Here is a 17,737-nt window from a genome sequence, read left to right as displayed (position 1 = left end):
ACCAAGTTTCAATTCACCTCCTCGTGCCAAGCAGGAGTCTGGAGAATAATCCTGGAGGATCGTTACAAGGAGGCTTTTTCTAGCGGATAGTGGGTGAAATTTTTACGATTTTAATTTTTTTTTTTTTTCAGTGAATATTATTGTATAAGTTATTTTGATGTATCGGCAGGAATCCCAGAAGATTAACGACACAAAGGACCGTCGCCGGCAAATGTAACTTCGGTTGCCTATCTGCCGGCGACGCGTCGTTCGCATTCTGAACTCTGAACGTTAAGCTCTCAAGTTGAAATTGGCACAAATTATTGAAAATTATTATGATCTCTGTTCATGAATAACGATGTATCTGTTCAACAGTTGATATTTCTTCAAGTGAAATGCCTGGAAAACAGTGAATCGAATTCACATAAGTATAATAACTGCAATATTATAGGTGCAAGAAACAGGAATGGATACCGGTAAGTATTCAGATAATAATAATCGTTTCCATCGGCTTATAGCATTGGTACTTTCATTGTAATTTGTAATAATTCATTATTCAGCCGTAAGAATTAATCAGCTGTATGAGAAATGCATCGTAGAAACGGGAAACCAGCCGATTGGACACTATAGTAATGTAACAAATTTTTAGGTATTTGCAAATACGATTATTCGTTACATCACTAGAGGAGATCAAAAATAATTGGATGTCCTATTGGACATAGTCTGAGTGGACCCCAGCGATGTCGCGGACACGGTCCCATCAGGCCCAAAAGATTGAATGAATTTGTAAATGCTTGATTGAAACCAGAACTGTTAGTCGTAAAAAAGTGATGCAGGAGTCCTTTTTTCAGAAAATTTTGGTCTAGATCGAGTTTTTATATTATATATTTATTCAATCTTTGGGGCCCAATGGGACCGTGTTCGCGACCCTGCTGGTGTCCAATAAATTTCAGTGTCTAATAGGACTGTATCCAAAAGAGCTGGTGTCCAAGACAGCTTCAGATTATTTCTGATGTCCAATAACGCCGGCTTCCAAACGGGGTTCACCCATAGAAACATTGGATTTGTATACTAGACAAATTGTAATGCTTGATTTATTTTTATTAGCATTTAATTAAACTTTTTCTGTAGATGTACAAACACTTGGTGGGATATTTCAGAATAAAAACTTCAGGTTGTAAGTACAAAGTGGAATGTATCTGATCACATAATATATGCAAGTTCCAGTATAAAGTCTCAGGTCATTCTTATCATTATAAAATTTAATTAAAAATTACGTCTTTGTTTCAGAATTCGTTCTTCTCTTCATCCAGCCGTCTCTTTTAGGATTCACGATTTGAATATCCGCTGTCCGCTCAAAATCCCGATAAGTACAGCGAAAATAATGGTGATGAAAAAGTAAGCACTGCGTCGGATGATCTGCAGAAATTGGTACAGTGTTCTCCCTTGTTTCACAAAGATATACTTCGCCAAATTTCACGATTTCACGATTTCACCAAACTTACCTTCTCTTGCCAGGAACGATTAGCGGTGCATTTGTGAAAAGGCATTCTTGAAAAGTGGACGGAGTTGTAGAGTGGCACCCACGTATTTGGCAATAGCCAGTAGAGAAAAGTGTCCAAGTATTTTCGTATGATGAAAGATTTTTTGTTCACCAAATCTCGCATCTGTAAATTATGGTACGAGTTCAATATTTACGTTACATTTAAGAACAAAAAGGAACTTCAACCCACCTCGATGTAATTGTACATCGCCAGATCGCAGATAACGTGGCTATCCGTACACCTGACTTCGGAGAAAGCAGGTAAAACCTTGCTCAAGTCTGATCGATGTGTTTCAAACAGTCTGTCGAGAATCAAGCAATCCTCAAAGCCCTGAAAGCAAGTTACATAAACGAGAGTTTGTGCTTTTCGGGAAGAGCTCGTTACTTCGGACTTACTGTGTTCATTCCTTGGCCGTAAAAAGGAACCATCGCGTGAGCAGCATCTCCGATTATAAGGGCTGAACTCTTAACGTGGAAGGGTCGACACTGCGCAACGTTTGAAAAACAAAGAAAGTAAATTACATTCGTGTTTCCTCATTTTTATACTCCTATACTGCTACGTTAGAAAATCTTCTGCGTTCTTTCAGGACATCCGCAGTACCTTGATCGAGACCAGAGGGAGAGGCTTGTTGTTGAAAAAATCTTCGGTTAGCTTGTCCTCACCGAGCAACGGCACTGCGTCCGCAAATTGTTCCTTGAAGAAGTCGAGCAGCTTCCGAGGCGTCTTGAGACTATTAAATGTCGCAAAGGGTGCGAAAAGGGTCACAGTGTAAGATCCGTCCTGATTCGGCAGTGCAATCATCATGAACTCTCCTCGAGGCCAGATGTGAAGATTGTTTTTCGCCATGGCGAACTGCAGAGGATTGAATACAAGACGGATTTTAAATTCGAAAGAAAAGTGATCCTCTTTGCTCGGATTGATCATCTCTTACCTGTCCATCATCTTTAGCCGGTATGCACAACTCCATGTATCCGTGCTCGATGTATGTTTGGCTGAAATTGTAAAGCGGCCTTTTCGTCATGATCCTACGTACCGTCGAAAACGCTCCGTCAGCTCCGACGATCAAATCGGCCGAAGCCTCTTCTTCCTTCGTTGTCTTACGACTGTGGGTAACAGTTTATAAACATTTGGATTATTATTATTATTGTTATTATCATAGTAAGGAAGAAACTAATATTGAATGTGATAATTTCTGTGTGATTCAATCAATCTGATTGAATATCTGTGACTTACTCTATGAATGTCATCTTTCCATTTTCCAGATCTGCACTCTGAAGCTTCTTGTTGAAATATAATCTTACGTTTGGATACTTTTCCGCAGCTTTAATACATACATATAACACCAAATTACTTTTCTTACAATTATTGGAATCTGTTTCAGGTGGAATGAGGATGCATTTGTAAAACACAGCTGATGGAAGTTGGGGGTAAAGAACGTGAGACGGTATTGGACAAGTGATATTTGAGTAACTATCATGTTACGGCGCGTGTGAAGCCTTAAAACAAGTTGGAGATATCGAACTACCAACGGTGGAGAGGTACATTCAACGTGTCTGGTGGGTTATTAGAAAAAAATTTGTATTAACCAGGAAATGGAATTGATTGGTTTTGATTTTTGAAAATAGTCTGTAATGTTATTCTTCTGAAACAAATTTTTTAGTACGAAAATCAACCGCTATTAACAGAGATGCTTTCGACTTACCATTCAGCAAGATCTCGTTCAGATATCTTCTGTTGACCGAGTATATACACTGGAGCGTAAAAAAATTACGTGAAATTATAAATTTGGTATATTTTATTCTATCTGTAGAACCTTAGTCTAAGCTTTATTATTATCTAAATACCGATGGCGAAATTTGTTCTAAAATATGTAACCTGAAACAGCTCATCCAATTTAGTTTTTTCTTGTATTATCGAGGTTTTACGTCTGTGACTTACATTCTTATTGACCGGATCGTACAGTATCTCAGTGAGGCTGCAATCCTTGCCGTGTATCATTCGAGCTCGCATCGGGATTCCGTGATCCTTAATCAGTAGGTCTTCTAGTCCAACTTCGCGAAGTGCTGCTCTACCACGAGCGGAAAGAGCAAGGTTTATACTCCTGCCACGAATTTCTTCCACCAGTCGAATGTCTTAAAGTTAAGCGAATTTTCTCATTGTTTGTTCGTTTTTTTTTTTTTTGTCAAGAGTTTTCAACAATTTTTCAAGCCTATTTGCTGTGAAGTGAATTTGTTGAAATGATTAATTCTCTATCTGTTCAATAATTCTAACAGTTTTCTAGAAATTATAAATACCTTCACGATACTCGTAGAGGTGAACATTGTGCCCTCGTTTGGCGAAAAAGCATGCCTCAAGGGCTCCAACCTGAAATCAACCGTCAAAACAGAAGCAGAAATAAAATTATTAATTTTAACGGAAAATTACATCGGTCAGAGATTTTAAAAGCTATTTTCCATCGACCCATAGAGGCAGGCAACTCATGCAATTTATAATATCTTCGGAAATGAATTTAAAAACTGATTGCTACGAACGTAAGAAAAAGGGGAATTGAGGTCTGGAAAATAATTTTCCCTGGTTCGTCTCCGAATTGCAAAAATTTCAAACATTCCTCGCAAAGTAGTTATCAACAATTAATCAAACGAATATCCTGGGCACACACCAAACCACCACCTATAATGGCGACCTTAAGAGACGATGACTCTACCGCCGTCATGATTCCTGGACACTGACTGAAGCCAGGTACGTGGTTTCATGACCGGCTTCTCAAGGATCGGTGGGGTGTGGATTAATTCAAGAGTGGGGATGGAGTATACATTCACTTGCGGGCATAGCTATGGGCCATATCCAAACACAAGGGTGGGTCACTGATTGGGCTTGAAGTTCGTAACCTCGTGATAAACTTTGAATTTATACAAAAAATCTCTAAGCTTTAGAATTAAAGCTACATAGTTAACGAGAAGCGGGATTCTTATCGATGTCTTAGATTCAACGAGTTATATAAGATGACGGAGAAACTGTATATTGTTTTTTTTACAGTGAGCGAGAGATAGTGGATCGTCGTGATAGTTTATTCAAAACTCTGCAGTCTTACTAATTAAACTACGTTATCGAAATCGTCCTCCGGTGTGAACGTCAGATTCACAAAACTTGGTACAGGTGTCAACGTTCAGCAGGCATGAAGGTATAGATATTCGTTGAATGTTCGTTGCGTGTCATGTAAGCAGATATTCAAAGATCAGAATTTGTTTTCTTCCCTTTTTACCATGCATGGAAACATAAGGAGACTAGGAGTAAGAGAGATTTCCGGTGCTCTGATAATAAGCGAGGATTCTGTTACCATTCTTCAATGGCGATGCCTTGAAGCTATACACGTGGGTGGCTTTTACTAAGTACTGTAAAAACACCCTTTAAGACAGTTTTTTTTTTTTCGAAAATAATACGTGACCTACTCAATACTCCAATTAACACCTAATATCAAGACATTTGGTGTGCTCTCGGGGTGAATCGATACCATGTCGAAAACTACTCTACCTTTATTCGCTGATTTTGCGAATTTTTGCAACCATCCTTCTCGTTGAACCATTCACGATTTGTCTGTAAGAGCAGCTGGGTTGAAATTCAAAATTTGAAAAATTCCGAAATTGCCAAAATCCGAAGGGATAAAATGCCGAAACAGCTTAACTCTGACAAGTACTTTTCGGAACTTTTCTCAATCGTAACTTGAATGTTTCCAACCATTCGTTCCTTCGCTATTTCATAAAATCTTAATTTCTTTACTTCGTGTATCGGCGTAAAAAAATTCGGAACTTTACCAATTCGAAAGTTCAACCCCGCCTTGTCTATAACAACGATAGATTCATGGAACCAAAGAAACCCGTCGACGATTCGCTACCGCCTGGAGTCCGTACCGCCGGTGAAGATGTTATCGCGTCGTCGCTGGTTGGTCGGTTCGGGGGCATCCCTTCGTCTCGAAGTGGGCAGCTCTCGTCTACGATCGACGGCGATGCGTATAATAGCTCCTGAAATCGCGGTGGTCTAAGGCAACGTAGCCCGCCTGTCCGTCCGCCGGAAAGATCTCGGAGCCGCGAATCAAAAATAGCCCGGGCAGTCAGTGCGGCGATGTCGAGGGCGAATGGTTCGCGGAGTTGGAGCGCCGTGCAGCCGTGCACTCCGACGGCTCTCCTGATCGCGTTCCTCTTGTTATCGGGGTGGGTTACGCCGAATTGTTATGCTGCTAGGGCGCGGAACGAGGAGCCCCGGGGGGGCGCTGCCCGGACGACGAGCGCCAAGGAGGTCGAGCCCGTCATCGAGGAGGTCAACGCCAAGCAGCTAGAGAGAGCGCTAAACGAAAAAGACTTTGTAGCCGTGTACTGGTGTAAGTGTCACTGATAGAGGGGATGAAGGGCTTGCCAAGGGGAAGTGAATTGTGCCTGCAGGTCATCGCCAAAAGTCAGGATTACCCGTTTTGCAAACCAGACGGACGCGCGATGATATCTGCCTCCGTTTCCGGTGTCAGACCACGTGCTCGACTCCGTGTCGTCCGCGTCTTCGTTCGGGGGGTTGTTTCCGTTTCCCTTCGTAAGCTGCCCCCACCCTCCACCCCTCCAACCCGTAATACACCTCCCTTCGTCTGCAACTTTTGATGGGATTTAATTGTCGCGAAAAATAAAATCGACGGCTTGTCCCTTGAGTAGATTATTCTACACACGTGATGACGAAAAGCTTTCGGTAATTGTAGGTATGTTACGTAACCTGTGCCGGTTTGCCCCGAAAAGAACGCATCAGTCATCCGGAAGGTTTGTTATTTCAACTCGGCCCCTGTTACAACGTCGAATATACTTATAACGATAATATGCTTTATCGTCTTCTTAGCGATGTTTTTATGGGATTAAACTGTGCTTTCGCTGATCTGCAGCGCCGCGATCCTATCAAAGGGTGGACGTGAATCCGAGCTTGTTACGTTACGTAACGCGGCGAGAAGGATTATAAATGAGATTATAAGCGGTCGATGGAATGATTTGATGGTCAGAGTTTCGTCTGCAGATTCGAAGGGAAGAAAGCTGAGACCCCACGTAGAGAGGAAATATGCCTATAATCTTCGTGTCAACGCGCAATCTTCGAAAAGACCGATCTCTTTCTCTCTCTCTCTCTCTCTATCTTTTTCGAGGTTCGTGGTTAGTGGGACGAAAAATTAGCTATTTTTGTCCGTTTGCGCGTGTCTGGGGTTTCGAGGCGAGTTCTTAGGTCTCCGAATCGTCGAGGACGCTCGCATTTTACCCGGGAGAAAATCAAGAGCTCCTACCCCGTTGAAAATATAACAACGCGTTGGTGAATCGTTACGATCGACCGAGTTAGATCGCATTTCGGCCCGTTTACACGTGCCAATAATTAATCGATCGATGCAGTGCGATCGGTCAGCCAAGAGAGACAGTCGAGGGTCGTCGAAAGTTTATCGATGTTGTAGTTTCTTTTTTTTTTCTTTCAATTTTGAGGAAAGACGAAAGCAAATGTCGAATTTACGTTTGTTGTTTTTCGGGAAATTTTATACAGACGGTCGTTAGACTTTTGCGAAAAAGCGATGAAGCTTCCTGCTTTCTAGGTCTGGGCCAGTAGGAGTTACGGATTCGGTAGCAGAGGCAGAGATGAGTATAAGCGGTGGTCTGGCAGGAAGATGAGTCGAGCTGGCGGCTCGATCTTCGCAAGGACGGTTTGGTGGTTGGTTGCTCGGCTGACACCGCTTTTAGACCCTGAGCTATTTTAGCCCGCGCCTCGACCACCTCGGTGTAACGTCTTACCGAAAAACATTGTCGGTACACGTCCAACCAACGCGATGGATACGATGCGATGACGATGATTCTTCCCACAGATTTTTCCCGTTTTATTTTCTCATTTTCTCATTTTTTTTCTTAAATTTATCATCGTCTTCGCGGTCTTTTTTTTAATAATTCCTCTTCGTCTTCGTCGGTTTCGTTTTCTTCTTCTTATTTTTCTCCTACTCCTCTTCATCCAGCATTTGCTAAACGATTCCCATTAGTGATTGAGAAATCTTTACGCTACGATGAGAATTATTGTGAAATGATTCAAGACATTTGAAATCGGATCCTGAGGATTCGCCGAGAGCAGCACTGCCTTACTGATCCGGTTATACCCGGCTGCAGAATATCAGTTTATTCGTTTCGGGGGAGGTTCGCTTCAACATTTATTACTGAATAAAAATAGGCCGCGATTTCGGACACCCTGAAACACGATATACCGTCCGAATTCGCATCTATACAATTATTCAAAAACATCTTGCGTCACGTCTTTTTGCCGCTGCGTATTGTGAATATCTCGATTCACTAAATACACTCATACAACAATACATTTCACCCACGTTCTTTTATATATTTTCGACATTTTCGTTTTTCTATTTTCTAATTAAAATCATGTTGCACGGGTTGAAAAGGCAAACCTGACGGCGATCGTTTTTCTCTTGATATTATCAGCCTTTTATCTCTCTATCATACTCACGTATGATTACGATTCTCGTGATTGAACGTATATATATATATACACAACGAGTTGTATATAATCAAGCAAATCAAGCTCTCCCAAAATTGAATATAAAATTTTCGTATCGCATTATAGTTCATATATTAGTCCGTCATATTAGCCATTGGCTAATCAATGCCGGCCAGACAATCGTGCTAGTGTCCGATTTCTCGGATTCATAAATCACGTTTCCCAGACAAATTTATTTCAAATAATGTCAGTTTAGCAATTACGGACCTTGTTCAGCGAGTATCAAATAGTAACGAGGTGACGATTGCAGGTCTGAAACCGCAGAGAATATCTGTTTGCCGATATAAAAATACACACGGGAAAAGGGGCATGGAGTAAATTCTATTCGGCAAGTGTTGGCTCAATCCGATTTCTTCGCACCTTCTAATTTCTGCTTCTCATATCTTCCTCCCCCCCCCCCCCATCCGGCATTGGGGTGTAAGCTAAAAACATAGAGAAATCCAGCTTTGACGATACGTCGGGCTGCCATAATAGCCAATTAGCGCGGAAAGCTCCGTTGCTGCATTGAGCAATCTTTCATCGAACTTGGTCGGAATCTCTACGGTATTACATATATATTTATAAAACGGTTGTATATTTTCACCCAGGGTCAATCTCGGGATACGCGTTATATGTATATTTTCATTTTTTAATATAACAAGATTTTATTACCGTGCGGGAAATGCCTCTTATTACTCGATCCCTTGATTATACCGTTACTTTTTGCACTTAAAGTGCTTTTAATATCCAGTTTGTATATATATATATATATGTATATACACACACATGCATATACAGATATTGCTACGGAGATACTTTGTTAAAATAAACGAATAGACGGATAAACTTTACCCCGAATGCAGAGTACACGGAATGTCCAAAGATCATCCATCCAACTCGAGACAGCTGTAATTTGTCGAGTCTACTAGAGTTTGTAAACCCGTTTTAACCACTATAGCTAGGGAATACTGATCACGCTTGTCCCACAGCAATGTAAAAAAATTGAAACGATTTTTATTAAAATAAAAGTAATAAAAATTACCTCATCGTTATATTTTAATACCGGAACTCTGGTTTTACATCAAACGAGTACTTTGACTCGTTTTCAAAAGTCATTTGGATCGATCATTTGTTTCTACCGTGTTGATCTTACCCTGTCAGTTACATCTGTGTGTGCCTGTGATTGGCAGGTAATTAAAGAAGTAAAAACGTATTTAGAAACCGTTCGAGCATAAGAGGTGTCGGTTCATTGCTCGCTATTTTTTTTCTTTCATTCTTTTTCTTTGCCTTTCTCTTAAAATTAACGCCATGGGGTTTTGCGAGATGAGGTGATCCTAGAGTTTCCTGACATAAATTCGTCCCCACGGCATTCACAGACGTCGAGCAAACCGAATGCGAGAATTTTGCGGGGGAGTATGCCGAATGTTATTGGGTCGGCTCGCGTTGGGAACGAGACAACGTCAACTGGTCCAAATCGCTGCTTGAGAGTAAGCGAGCGAGAGACAGAAAGAGAGAGAGAGAGAGAGAGAGAGAGAGAGAGAGAGAGAGAGAGAGAGAGAGACGAATACAGCCAGGTTTACATCGGCGTCTCACCCGGCTCTATTCTCAGGGTGCCATCTCCTAAAATGGTGGGCGACATCGTCGGGTGTGTAAGAGGCGGTCGTAATACAACCGAAGGATGTCTCAGTCGTGCGATGATATAAAGATCGTATAGAAACGAGGAAAAAGGGAGGAGATGCGAGATTTGAAAATGTGAAAAAAATCCAGGTTTTTTTTTTTTTTTTTTTCTTGCGGTTCTCGTAACTTTTTGCCGGTTCCTTGCAGTCCTGTGCCAAGTTTTTTTTTTTTTACCCCCTTTATGCTCGGACTCGAAACTGAGACACTTGAGCACTGTAATAAACCTGCGAATCGAGCTGAAAATAAGAAGATCAAATATTTTTGTAACCCAATACCTTATATCTGCATATTTTATTGCAAAATTCTGAAATACTGCGAGTGATTTAAAATTTAGCTTAAACTTATACAATTTTTTTTTTTTTTTCCTTTTATTGGACAAATTTGAACAAATTTTGAGTACACATACGCGTCTGATTCAGTCCAATGAATTAGTAATGATTCACTTAATTTTATTCGCTCATTTGATGAAAATAGTTGGCCTAATTTTTTTTTTTTTTCTTTCCTCTTATTTCCTCTACCTTCTCGGATACGTCATTCGAGACACTGCAAGTAGATCTGTAATCTAGAGAGAAAACTGGGACTCTGTTACGTCACGGTTGTTTGCGTTTTCTGTCTTAAAAATTACCAAGATAAATTGTCGGCTGCAGCTGGACCGTTTATATTCGTATAGTTTAGTTTATATATTATTCTGTAGAGAAAAGATAAACGCATGAAAGCAAAACGTTATATAGTATACTGTAATCAGTTCGTCGTTTTACGCTTGGTATATTTAGACGTTATAAGTGGTGAACGCCGCTTCACTACTCGGACTTCTTTTACGCACGTGAGGCACGTGCGGGGGTTTTTGATTTTATATTGCGATTCGTTTGCGTCTATTCGACGAAATGAGGGAAAATTTTAATAACATGGACCACGTAATTTTAGTGAGAGTTTTATTTATCGCAGGATATTCGCAGAGTCCTAGATTACTTTTTGCGGGCTCTGCTTTTTGGGCGAATTTCTATCGTCTCGTAGAATACGACGAAATTTGAAAGAAACAAAAATGTCGTCATGGGCGGATAAAATGTTGCTTTGAGATGCTTGTTACGAAAATTTTTAACGGTTAAAACTACGCGATTGATACTTGGATTTCAATTAATATTGCTGATTTCTTCTTTCTTTGGTAGATGCGAGAAGCTGCTTAACGTGCGATAAAGTGCTTGCGGAATTGGAGAAAATTGATGACGACACGGACACGTTTGGGGTCGACTTTGTCAAGATCAACGACAAACGATTGGCCAAACAATATGGGATCAAAACCTTCCCAGCTCTCACCTACTTCCGGGAGAAGGTTCCCATCATCTACGAAGGTGAGCTGTTATGCTTAGAAAATGGTTTGAAACGCCCGTTGAAGAAATATTTATTCTTTCGTAGCTATAAAGAGATGAAAACGAGGTAAAAAATTAACCGAGAAATGTTTATCGCGTACATCCATTGTAGTTATTACACGTCACCACTCGGTAATGAATTTGAGGTTTCGCGATCCTCTGGCAGGGAGCCAGATTGTTCTCATAACATATTTTGCAAGTGGAGGCAGCATCGCGAAACCTTAAGGATGACGTGTGCGTTACACCTATAACGGGAATGTTATTATCTGCAATTGAACAAAAAAAATTTTACGATCGGTTCACAGGTGACTTGATGGACGAGGAAAATGTTCTCGATTTTTTGACGAGCTTGGAAGCGATGGATTTGCCTGATAGGATCGAGGAAGTTAATGCTAAGATTCTGGAAAAAATCGTCGAGGAAACTGACTTCGTAGCGGTTCTTTTCTGTGAGTAATTCTTTCCGTACTAGATTGAAATTTTTCCTATTTCATTTTGTGATACACGTATATGTAATGGATAATTACTAACGCACAGCGTATCTCTCCAATAGGTGGTTGAAATATAATTTTAAGAAAATTAAAACCAATTGGCTGTTAGTATAATCGCATAAAATAAGAGCGCAGAATGAAAAGCAATTTGAATAATCAGAAAAGAACTAATTTTTCATAGAAAAGAATTGGTAAGAAAAAAACTTTGGAATTATGTCAATGATAAAAGTTGAAAAAATGTATTAGAAATACTTAACTTACGCCTCAGCTTTTTACGTTGCATAAAATTATTTTGCTGTAATTTGCGCGAAAATAACCTTGGTTTAAGGAATAATCTGTGTCTCGTCTTTGATCGCGTAAGATAGTATTTAGTAAATAAATTAATGTTGTGGTTGGTGTAAAAAATTACAACTTTGAATGCAGCCTCGTGCGTGCCTTTATTAGAAAAAAAAAACAAAAAAAAAAACTATAAAATACGTCAAAGACGAAAAACGATTTCGTCTTTCCATGCAACCCATGTGAAATTTTTAGCCAGCTTTTTTGTCGGCGAAGCTAATGATAATAAAATTGCAAAGGCACACACTTACACACGCACACACATGTGTACACAATAGCTGATCGGAAACCTGTAGACTTCGATGTACAATAACCTTAGATACACAACGACATTCACACAAGTAGGTGGTAAAATTCCACAAAAATTTCAAAACCAACAGTATACTACCAGTAAATAAAACATATATGTCAACCTTTTGTGTGTGTTGGTGTGGATAGGTCCTGACACGAAGAGGTGCTCGGGTGTCAGCTCTAGTAAGTACACTTTTACACGGCGTCGAAGCAGTTGAATCTGCTGCAGTGTTGGCACAATTATATATTGCCAGTTATAAGCGTTCATTTTCATGCACATTTATTTATACCTCCCCCCCCACCCCCCGCGGAGACACGCAAGGCTTTCCCAATTAACAAACGGACACATTATGTATGCAATCCGGAAATTGCGAACGGAAGCGAGGCAACGAGACGCAGAGATTTAGCCACAAGGCTCTTCAATCGAGCTTCATTTTAGTCTTTGCGTAATCTTTTCATAATTTCTTTTTCATTTTCTTCGTTTTCTTTTTACGTTTGTATCTTCTCGACGACGGAATCTTGAGATGTAATCGAGAACTTCACCGCAATGGCACCGCAGCATTCCGCAAGCTCAACATCGGATCAAGTTTTCTTCTACACGGTCTACTAGTTGAATTTTTTTCTTTTCGTCTTTCACGTTTTTCTTTCTTTTATTCTTCTCTGTTCTCATACCTGATACCGCAGTATGTTTTCTTTCAATTTACTTCCTACCAGTCTACTTGTCGTTAGAAATCAGCTGCAGGATCGAGATTGTATACACGAAATCAGTGATTTATACCGGTCGTGAATACACAATATCACGTACAAAATCTATAATAAAATACTTATTTTTATATTATGGTTCTGACGTGAGATGCCGCCAAGTGTTGCGTATATCTAAATGCATATATATATATATATATACATTCATGTACATCCGTTCACGAATTTATTTACCCATTTATTTATTGCTCACACAGCTGTCAACCTCATTATAGTTTAAATATTTACCTCACCTAGAGATTGATTAGCGAATGAATTATGCCAGTTGTACCTACACCCTGACACCCTGTACAGCTTACGTATTTAATACGAACATTTTTTATCTTACTAATATAGCTGCAAATGAATATTCAAACTCTTTATCCACATTACATATATATTGCACCGATATTTTTTGCTGTGATTATAGATATGTACTTAGCTGTTTGAAAATCCACTCACTCCTGTAGAGTTTTAGTTAGATACATATATACCACACACGAACACTTGAACACTGTTTTAGTCCACATATACATACATATTTACACCAATGGTATGCACATTACATACCCCTGTAGTAACCACAAATATACATGTCCTAACACGTCTCAACGAGATCGAAAATAGAACGATGCATCTGCTGCATGTGGAGTCGTGGTTTTTATTTTCTTCATACTATTGTTATTCACTATAGTCGAGGAAGGGTAAACCACATTGCTCGTTGTAATTTGATCCGAATGTTTTCCAGTCCTTGTGAAACTTTGTGAAAGTAGTTTATGTCCATGTCACCCGCTTCTTTATTCCTCCTTTGATCGATGGTCCGTAATTTGATTCGAATTTTTTAACTTCGTCTAGAAAGGAGATTGAAAAGCTTGGTATAATATCCCACCGTGTATAGAAAACCTGCGATCAACAGCTAACACACATGTACGTACTAATCGCATGGTTGCAGCATCCGGCGAGTAGATGCCAATATTACGTCAGGTATTCTGTATTGGACTTTTGCCAGTTTTTAAGACCTTACATAATTACCAGCCGTTCGCGGCTCGCCCCCTCTTACCTACAATAAACGCGTTAATGAGTTTATTTTTTTAAGCTCGTCGCGCCTTGATTCGTATATTGTATAATACGTCTAACAATTTTTTACGGTTTTATTTTCAAATCCGTAGACACGTAGTGATTTTCAGTGATCACGGAATTGACTCATCGACTCTTCTTTCTTTCTTTCTTTTTTCTATTTTTTCTTCCATTCCCAGCAAATTTTACGTAGCTTAGGTAGATTTCGATTGATGCACCCGTTATAAACTTGTCAACCCGTTATCCTGTGTACTTTGACGAATCATCATAGTAAAACGCATGTTTCATTCGCATCGAGATCAAGTGCGGTAAAGTTCTTTTGCTTTACAATGGGACAGACAAACCGGACTGCAAAAAATGCACCAAGGCACTTCAAGAGCTTGAGAATATCGACGACGAGGCCGACCAGCTGGGCATTGGATTCGTCAAAATCGCCGACGAGAATCTCGCCGAGGAATACAACCTCGGACCACTTCCGGCTCTTGTCTATTACAGGCATCAAATCCCGATAATATACGAGCGTAAGTCGACTGAAGAAAACTGTTGCACGAGCTCGGCTTACATATCGCTTTACTATCGTCGTTATTTCAGACGAGCTGAGCAAGGAAGAGGACGTCTTGGAGTGGCTCGTGGCGAACAAAAGCACCGGCGACGAGGAAGACGTAATCGAGGACGTCACCGCAAAGACTTTGAACACCCTGATAGGGAACATCGACAACCTGGTCGTCCTCTTCTGTTCGTAACTATGTAGCAACTTTGAACAATTTTTTTGGTAGACGAGACTCGATGCATTGGCTAAAACTGGATTTTTTTACGTTTCGTAGACGATCATGGAGACGAGGATTCGATGCAGGTTCTCACCGAGTTGGAGAAGATCGATGACGACTGTGACAAGCATGGCATCCAGTTTGTCAAAATCGATGATGACAAGGCCGCCAAGGAGTTCGGTATCGACTCCGTACCTGCTATCGTCTATTTCGAAAAGGAACTCCCCAACGTTTACGATGGTTTGTTGACTTGGATTTTTTCTCAGAGTCATTTCGGGCAGGTTCGTTTTTTATAACATTGCAACCGTTTCAGGTGATCTGGAAAACGAGGATGAGATCTTAGAGTGGCTTTTGGCGCAGTTGGAAAAGGACGAAATCGAGGACGTCACCGACGAGATGTTGGACCGTCTGGTCAAGGAGGGAAAAACTCTGGCAGTGCTTTTTTGTGAGTCGAAATGAAGGGTGTCGATAACTTTGTATGCAGCACAGGGTTGATTGTTCAAATCTGACGATTACTTCTCTTTTTCCAATTTCAAAACTAGACGATAACAATGACCGTAAGTCTCTGCGCGTACTCAACGAGTTGGAGAATATTGACGACGATTGCGACCAGCTGGGAATAGTCTTCGTGAAAATTGACAACGCCGACGAGGCCAGAGAGTACGGGATCGAGAAGATTCCGAGCCTACTCTACTTCGAAAAGGGTATACCGACACTTTATGAGGGGAACCTGGAGGACGAGGACAAGGTTCTCAAGTGGCTGGACCACCAGCAGAAGAGCGACGAGATAGAAGACGTCACTGACGAAATGCTGGATTTGATCATCGAGAAAATGCCATACGTTGCTGTCCTTTTTTGTGAGTACTAAAGGCGTGATCATTGATTTAATAAAATTGAGGGTAGATAAAAACACGTTCAACATTGAAATCGTTAGTCTAAAATTGTGCCGATTGAGTAATATCAATATAATTAATTTTCGACAGACGACAAGGACCAGAAAAAGAGCCAGAAGATACTCGTTGAGCTGGAGAACATCGACGATGAATGCGATCAAAACAACATAGCATTTGTTAAAATTGACGACGACGAAGAGGCCAAGGAGTACGGCATAGACTCTCTTCCCACTTTGGTGCTCTTTGAACGCAGGATACCTCACGTCTACGAAGGTGAGTGCAGTATGAAGTTTGCGTGAAGAGTAAAAGGCTGACACCTTATCGTTGGTTCGTTTTTTCACACTCTGTAGGTGACCTCATGAACGAGGATCAGCTGCTGGGGTGGCTTCTGCACCAGAAACGACACAGTGAAATTCCGGAGATCACAGACGAGATGATGGAGAAGTTGATCGAGACTGCGCCATACCTCGCCGTTCTTTTTTGTGAGATATTTTAGTTTATAGTGTGAATGAATTTCCTGATTTTCGAATAAAAGAAATGGCGTCTTGAAGTCTAACCAACGATGTAATTTCGACGAAACGTTTCAGACGACAAAAATGACAAGCAGGATATGCGGATCTTGAACGAGCTGGAGAACATCGATGACGAATTGGAAAAGGAGGGTATCGTCATCGTGCGAATGGACAATGATGCAGAGGCTAAAGAATTTGGCATCGATCATCTGCCAACGCTCGTTTACTTCGAGGAAAAAATTCCCGCGATTTACGAGGGTGATCTTCTCAACGAGGACGAGGTTCTTAAGTGGCTGATCGAGCAGAAGAACACCGCGACGATCGAGGAGGTGACAGATGAAATCCTTGTCGACCTGATCGACGAGCACGAATACGTCGTTGTTTACTTCAGTGAGTACTTTTGTGGGAACGTCCATAGATCCCGGATCTAATCGGCGAACCATATTTCGCAGGTGGTAATTGCGAGGAGGGTGACGAATGCGACAAGACTCTTCTCGAGCTGGAGAACATCGACGACGAACTCGACGAAACTGGTATCATATTCGTGACCACCGAGGACACTGGCGTCGCGAAGAAACACGGAATCAAGACTTTCCCGACTCTCGCTTTCTTCAGGAACAAGGACCCTCTGATATACAGCGGTGACATCGACGACGAGGACGAGGTTTTGTCCTGGGTCACCGACGAGAACACCCTTCAGATACCCGGGAAGATCGAGGAGGTCAATTCCAAGATGTTGGAGAATATCTTGGACGAAAACGACCACGTCGTCATCTTCTTCTGTGAGTATAACGAAATCGTCCTTCCACCGTTTGTACCAGACATCCAGCGGCAACTGAAATCTGGAATAAAACATTGTTGTTACTTTGCAGACAGAGAAGGAGACAAAAAGAGCCAGAAGATTCTCCAGGAGTTGGAGAACATCGACGACGAGTGCGAGGAAAAGGATATCGACTTCGTCAAGATATCCGACGAGGGTATCGAGCGGGAATACGATCTTCCCACTCTCCCGGCTCTCGCCTTTTACAGGCATAAATTCCGCCAGATTTACGCCGGTGACATGATGCACGAAGAAGCGATCCTCGAATGGGTTCTGGAACTCCACAGCTCGCAGCCTGACATCATCGAAAGCGTCGACAGAAAGACGCTTCAGCTACTGATCAACGACGTTGAGCATCTAGCTGTATTTTTCTGTGAGTATCCGTAGAAAATTTTTTGACGATTTTGTCCAAGGGAGAAATATTTTCTCATAATAAATTTGCCGCTTGTCGATGAGAGGAGAAGTTCTGTTCTGGACAATTCACCGAGCAACTAGTTTAGGAAATATTTAGGAGATAATTTCTCGTCCCAGATGATGACAAGTGTGAGAAATGTCCTGAGATTCTAGAGGAGCTCGAGACAATTGACGACGACACGGACAAACATGGCATTCAGTTTGTCAAGTCAAAAGATGCCAAGTTGGCTGCTGAAATTGGCATCTTCTCATTCCCAGCACTTGTTTATTACGAGACTGGTGTGCCCATCA

At 41.1% G+C, this 17,737-nt stretch overlaps 2 protein-coding genes across 5 annotated transcripts in view; one reads left to right on the top strand and one right to left on the bottom strand.

Annotated features, from left to right (window-relative positions):
* Positions 1 to 1,256: 1,256 nt before the first annotated feature.
* Positions 1,257 to 4,387, bottom strand: LOC124406202 (kynurenine 3-monooxygenase). The gene is made up of 11 exons (XM_046881559.1): positions 4,183 to 4,387; positions 3,818 to 3,887; positions 3,462 to 3,655; positions 3,226 to 3,274; positions 2,757 to 2,844; positions 2,455 to 2,626; positions 2,124 to 2,375; positions 1,919 to 2,008; positions 1,713 to 1,853; positions 1,485 to 1,646; positions 1,257 to 1,398 (listed from the first exon to the last, which is right to left on the bottom strand). Exons 1-11 carry the CDS (start codon positions 4,234 to 4,236, stop codon positions 1,309 to 1,311), a joined length of 1,362 nt encoding a protein of 453 aa, XP_046737515.1. The 5' UTR covers positions 4,237 to 4,387; the 3' UTR covers positions 1,257 to 1,308.
* A 1,124-nt stretch (positions 4,388 to 5,511) lies between these two features.
* The window catches only part of LOC124407223, a 28,325-nt gene continuing 16,099 nt past the window's right edge, over positions 5,512 to 17,737 (top strand). For 2 of the 4 annotated variants that reach the window (XM_046883199.1, XM_046883190.1), the window contains exons 1-15: positions 5,513 to 5,898; positions 10,907 to 11,089; positions 11,413 to 11,553; positions 12,370 to 12,405; positions 14,379 to 14,561; positions 14,632 to 14,775; positions 14,865 to 15,047; positions 15,121 to 15,252; positions 15,350 to 15,664; positions 15,791 to 15,973; positions 16,051 to 16,182; positions 16,288 to 16,602; positions 16,665 to 16,994; positions 17,085 to 17,405; positions 17,564 to 17,737. The exon at positions 17,564 to 17,737 is cut by the window's right edge and continues 9 nt beyond it. In XM_046883199.1, the coding sequence (XP_046739155.1) occupies positions 5,643 to 5,898; positions 10,907 to 11,089; positions 11,413 to 11,553; positions 12,370 to 12,405; positions 14,379 to 14,561; positions 14,632 to 14,775; positions 14,865 to 15,047; positions 15,121 to 15,252; positions 15,350 to 15,664; positions 15,791 to 15,973; positions 16,051 to 16,182; positions 16,288 to 16,602; positions 16,665 to 16,994; positions 17,085 to 17,405; positions 17,564 to 17,737 (3,028 nt within the window). In that variant the 5' untranslated portion in view covers positions 5,513 to 5,642. Of the gene's footprint in view, positions 5,899 to 10,906; positions 11,090 to 11,412; positions 11,554 to 12,369; positions 12,406 to 14,378; positions 14,562 to 14,631; positions 14,776 to 14,864; positions 15,048 to 15,120; positions 15,253 to 15,349; positions 15,665 to 15,790; positions 15,974 to 16,050; positions 16,183 to 16,287; positions 16,603 to 16,664; positions 16,995 to 17,084; positions 17,406 to 17,563 lie in introns of all 4 variants that reach the window. The other 2 variants (XM_046883174.1, XM_046883182.1) reach the window with 2 other exon arrangements.

This window comes from Diprion similis, chromosome 1 (assembly GCF_021155765.1).
Source record: "Diprion similis isolate iyDipSimi1 chromosome 1, iyDipSimi1.1, whole genome shotgun sequence".
In the NCBI taxonomy this organism is placed as follows: Eukaryota; Metazoa; Arthropoda; class Insecta; order Hymenoptera; family Diprionidae; genus Diprion; species Diprion similis.
The sequence above is the reverse complement of the archived record's forward strand: the minus strand, read 5'-3'. Positions and strand labels throughout refer to the sequence as shown.

Excerpts from the sequence above, each read along its gene's own strand:
- LOC124406202 (XM_046881559.1), bottom strand. The coding sequence starts at position 4,236 with ATGACGGCGGTAGAGTCATCGTCTCTTAAGGTCGCCATTATAGGTGGT. Across the intron at positions 3,656-3,817 it reads CCTCTACGAGTATCGTGAAG|ACATTCGACTGGTGGAAGAA; the intron begins GTATTTATAATT and ends CTTAACTTTAAG. Across the intron at positions 1,399-1,484 it reads ATCGTTCCTGGCAAGAGAAG|ATCATCCGACGCAGTGCTTA; the intron begins GTAAGTTTGGTG and ends CAATTTCTGCAG.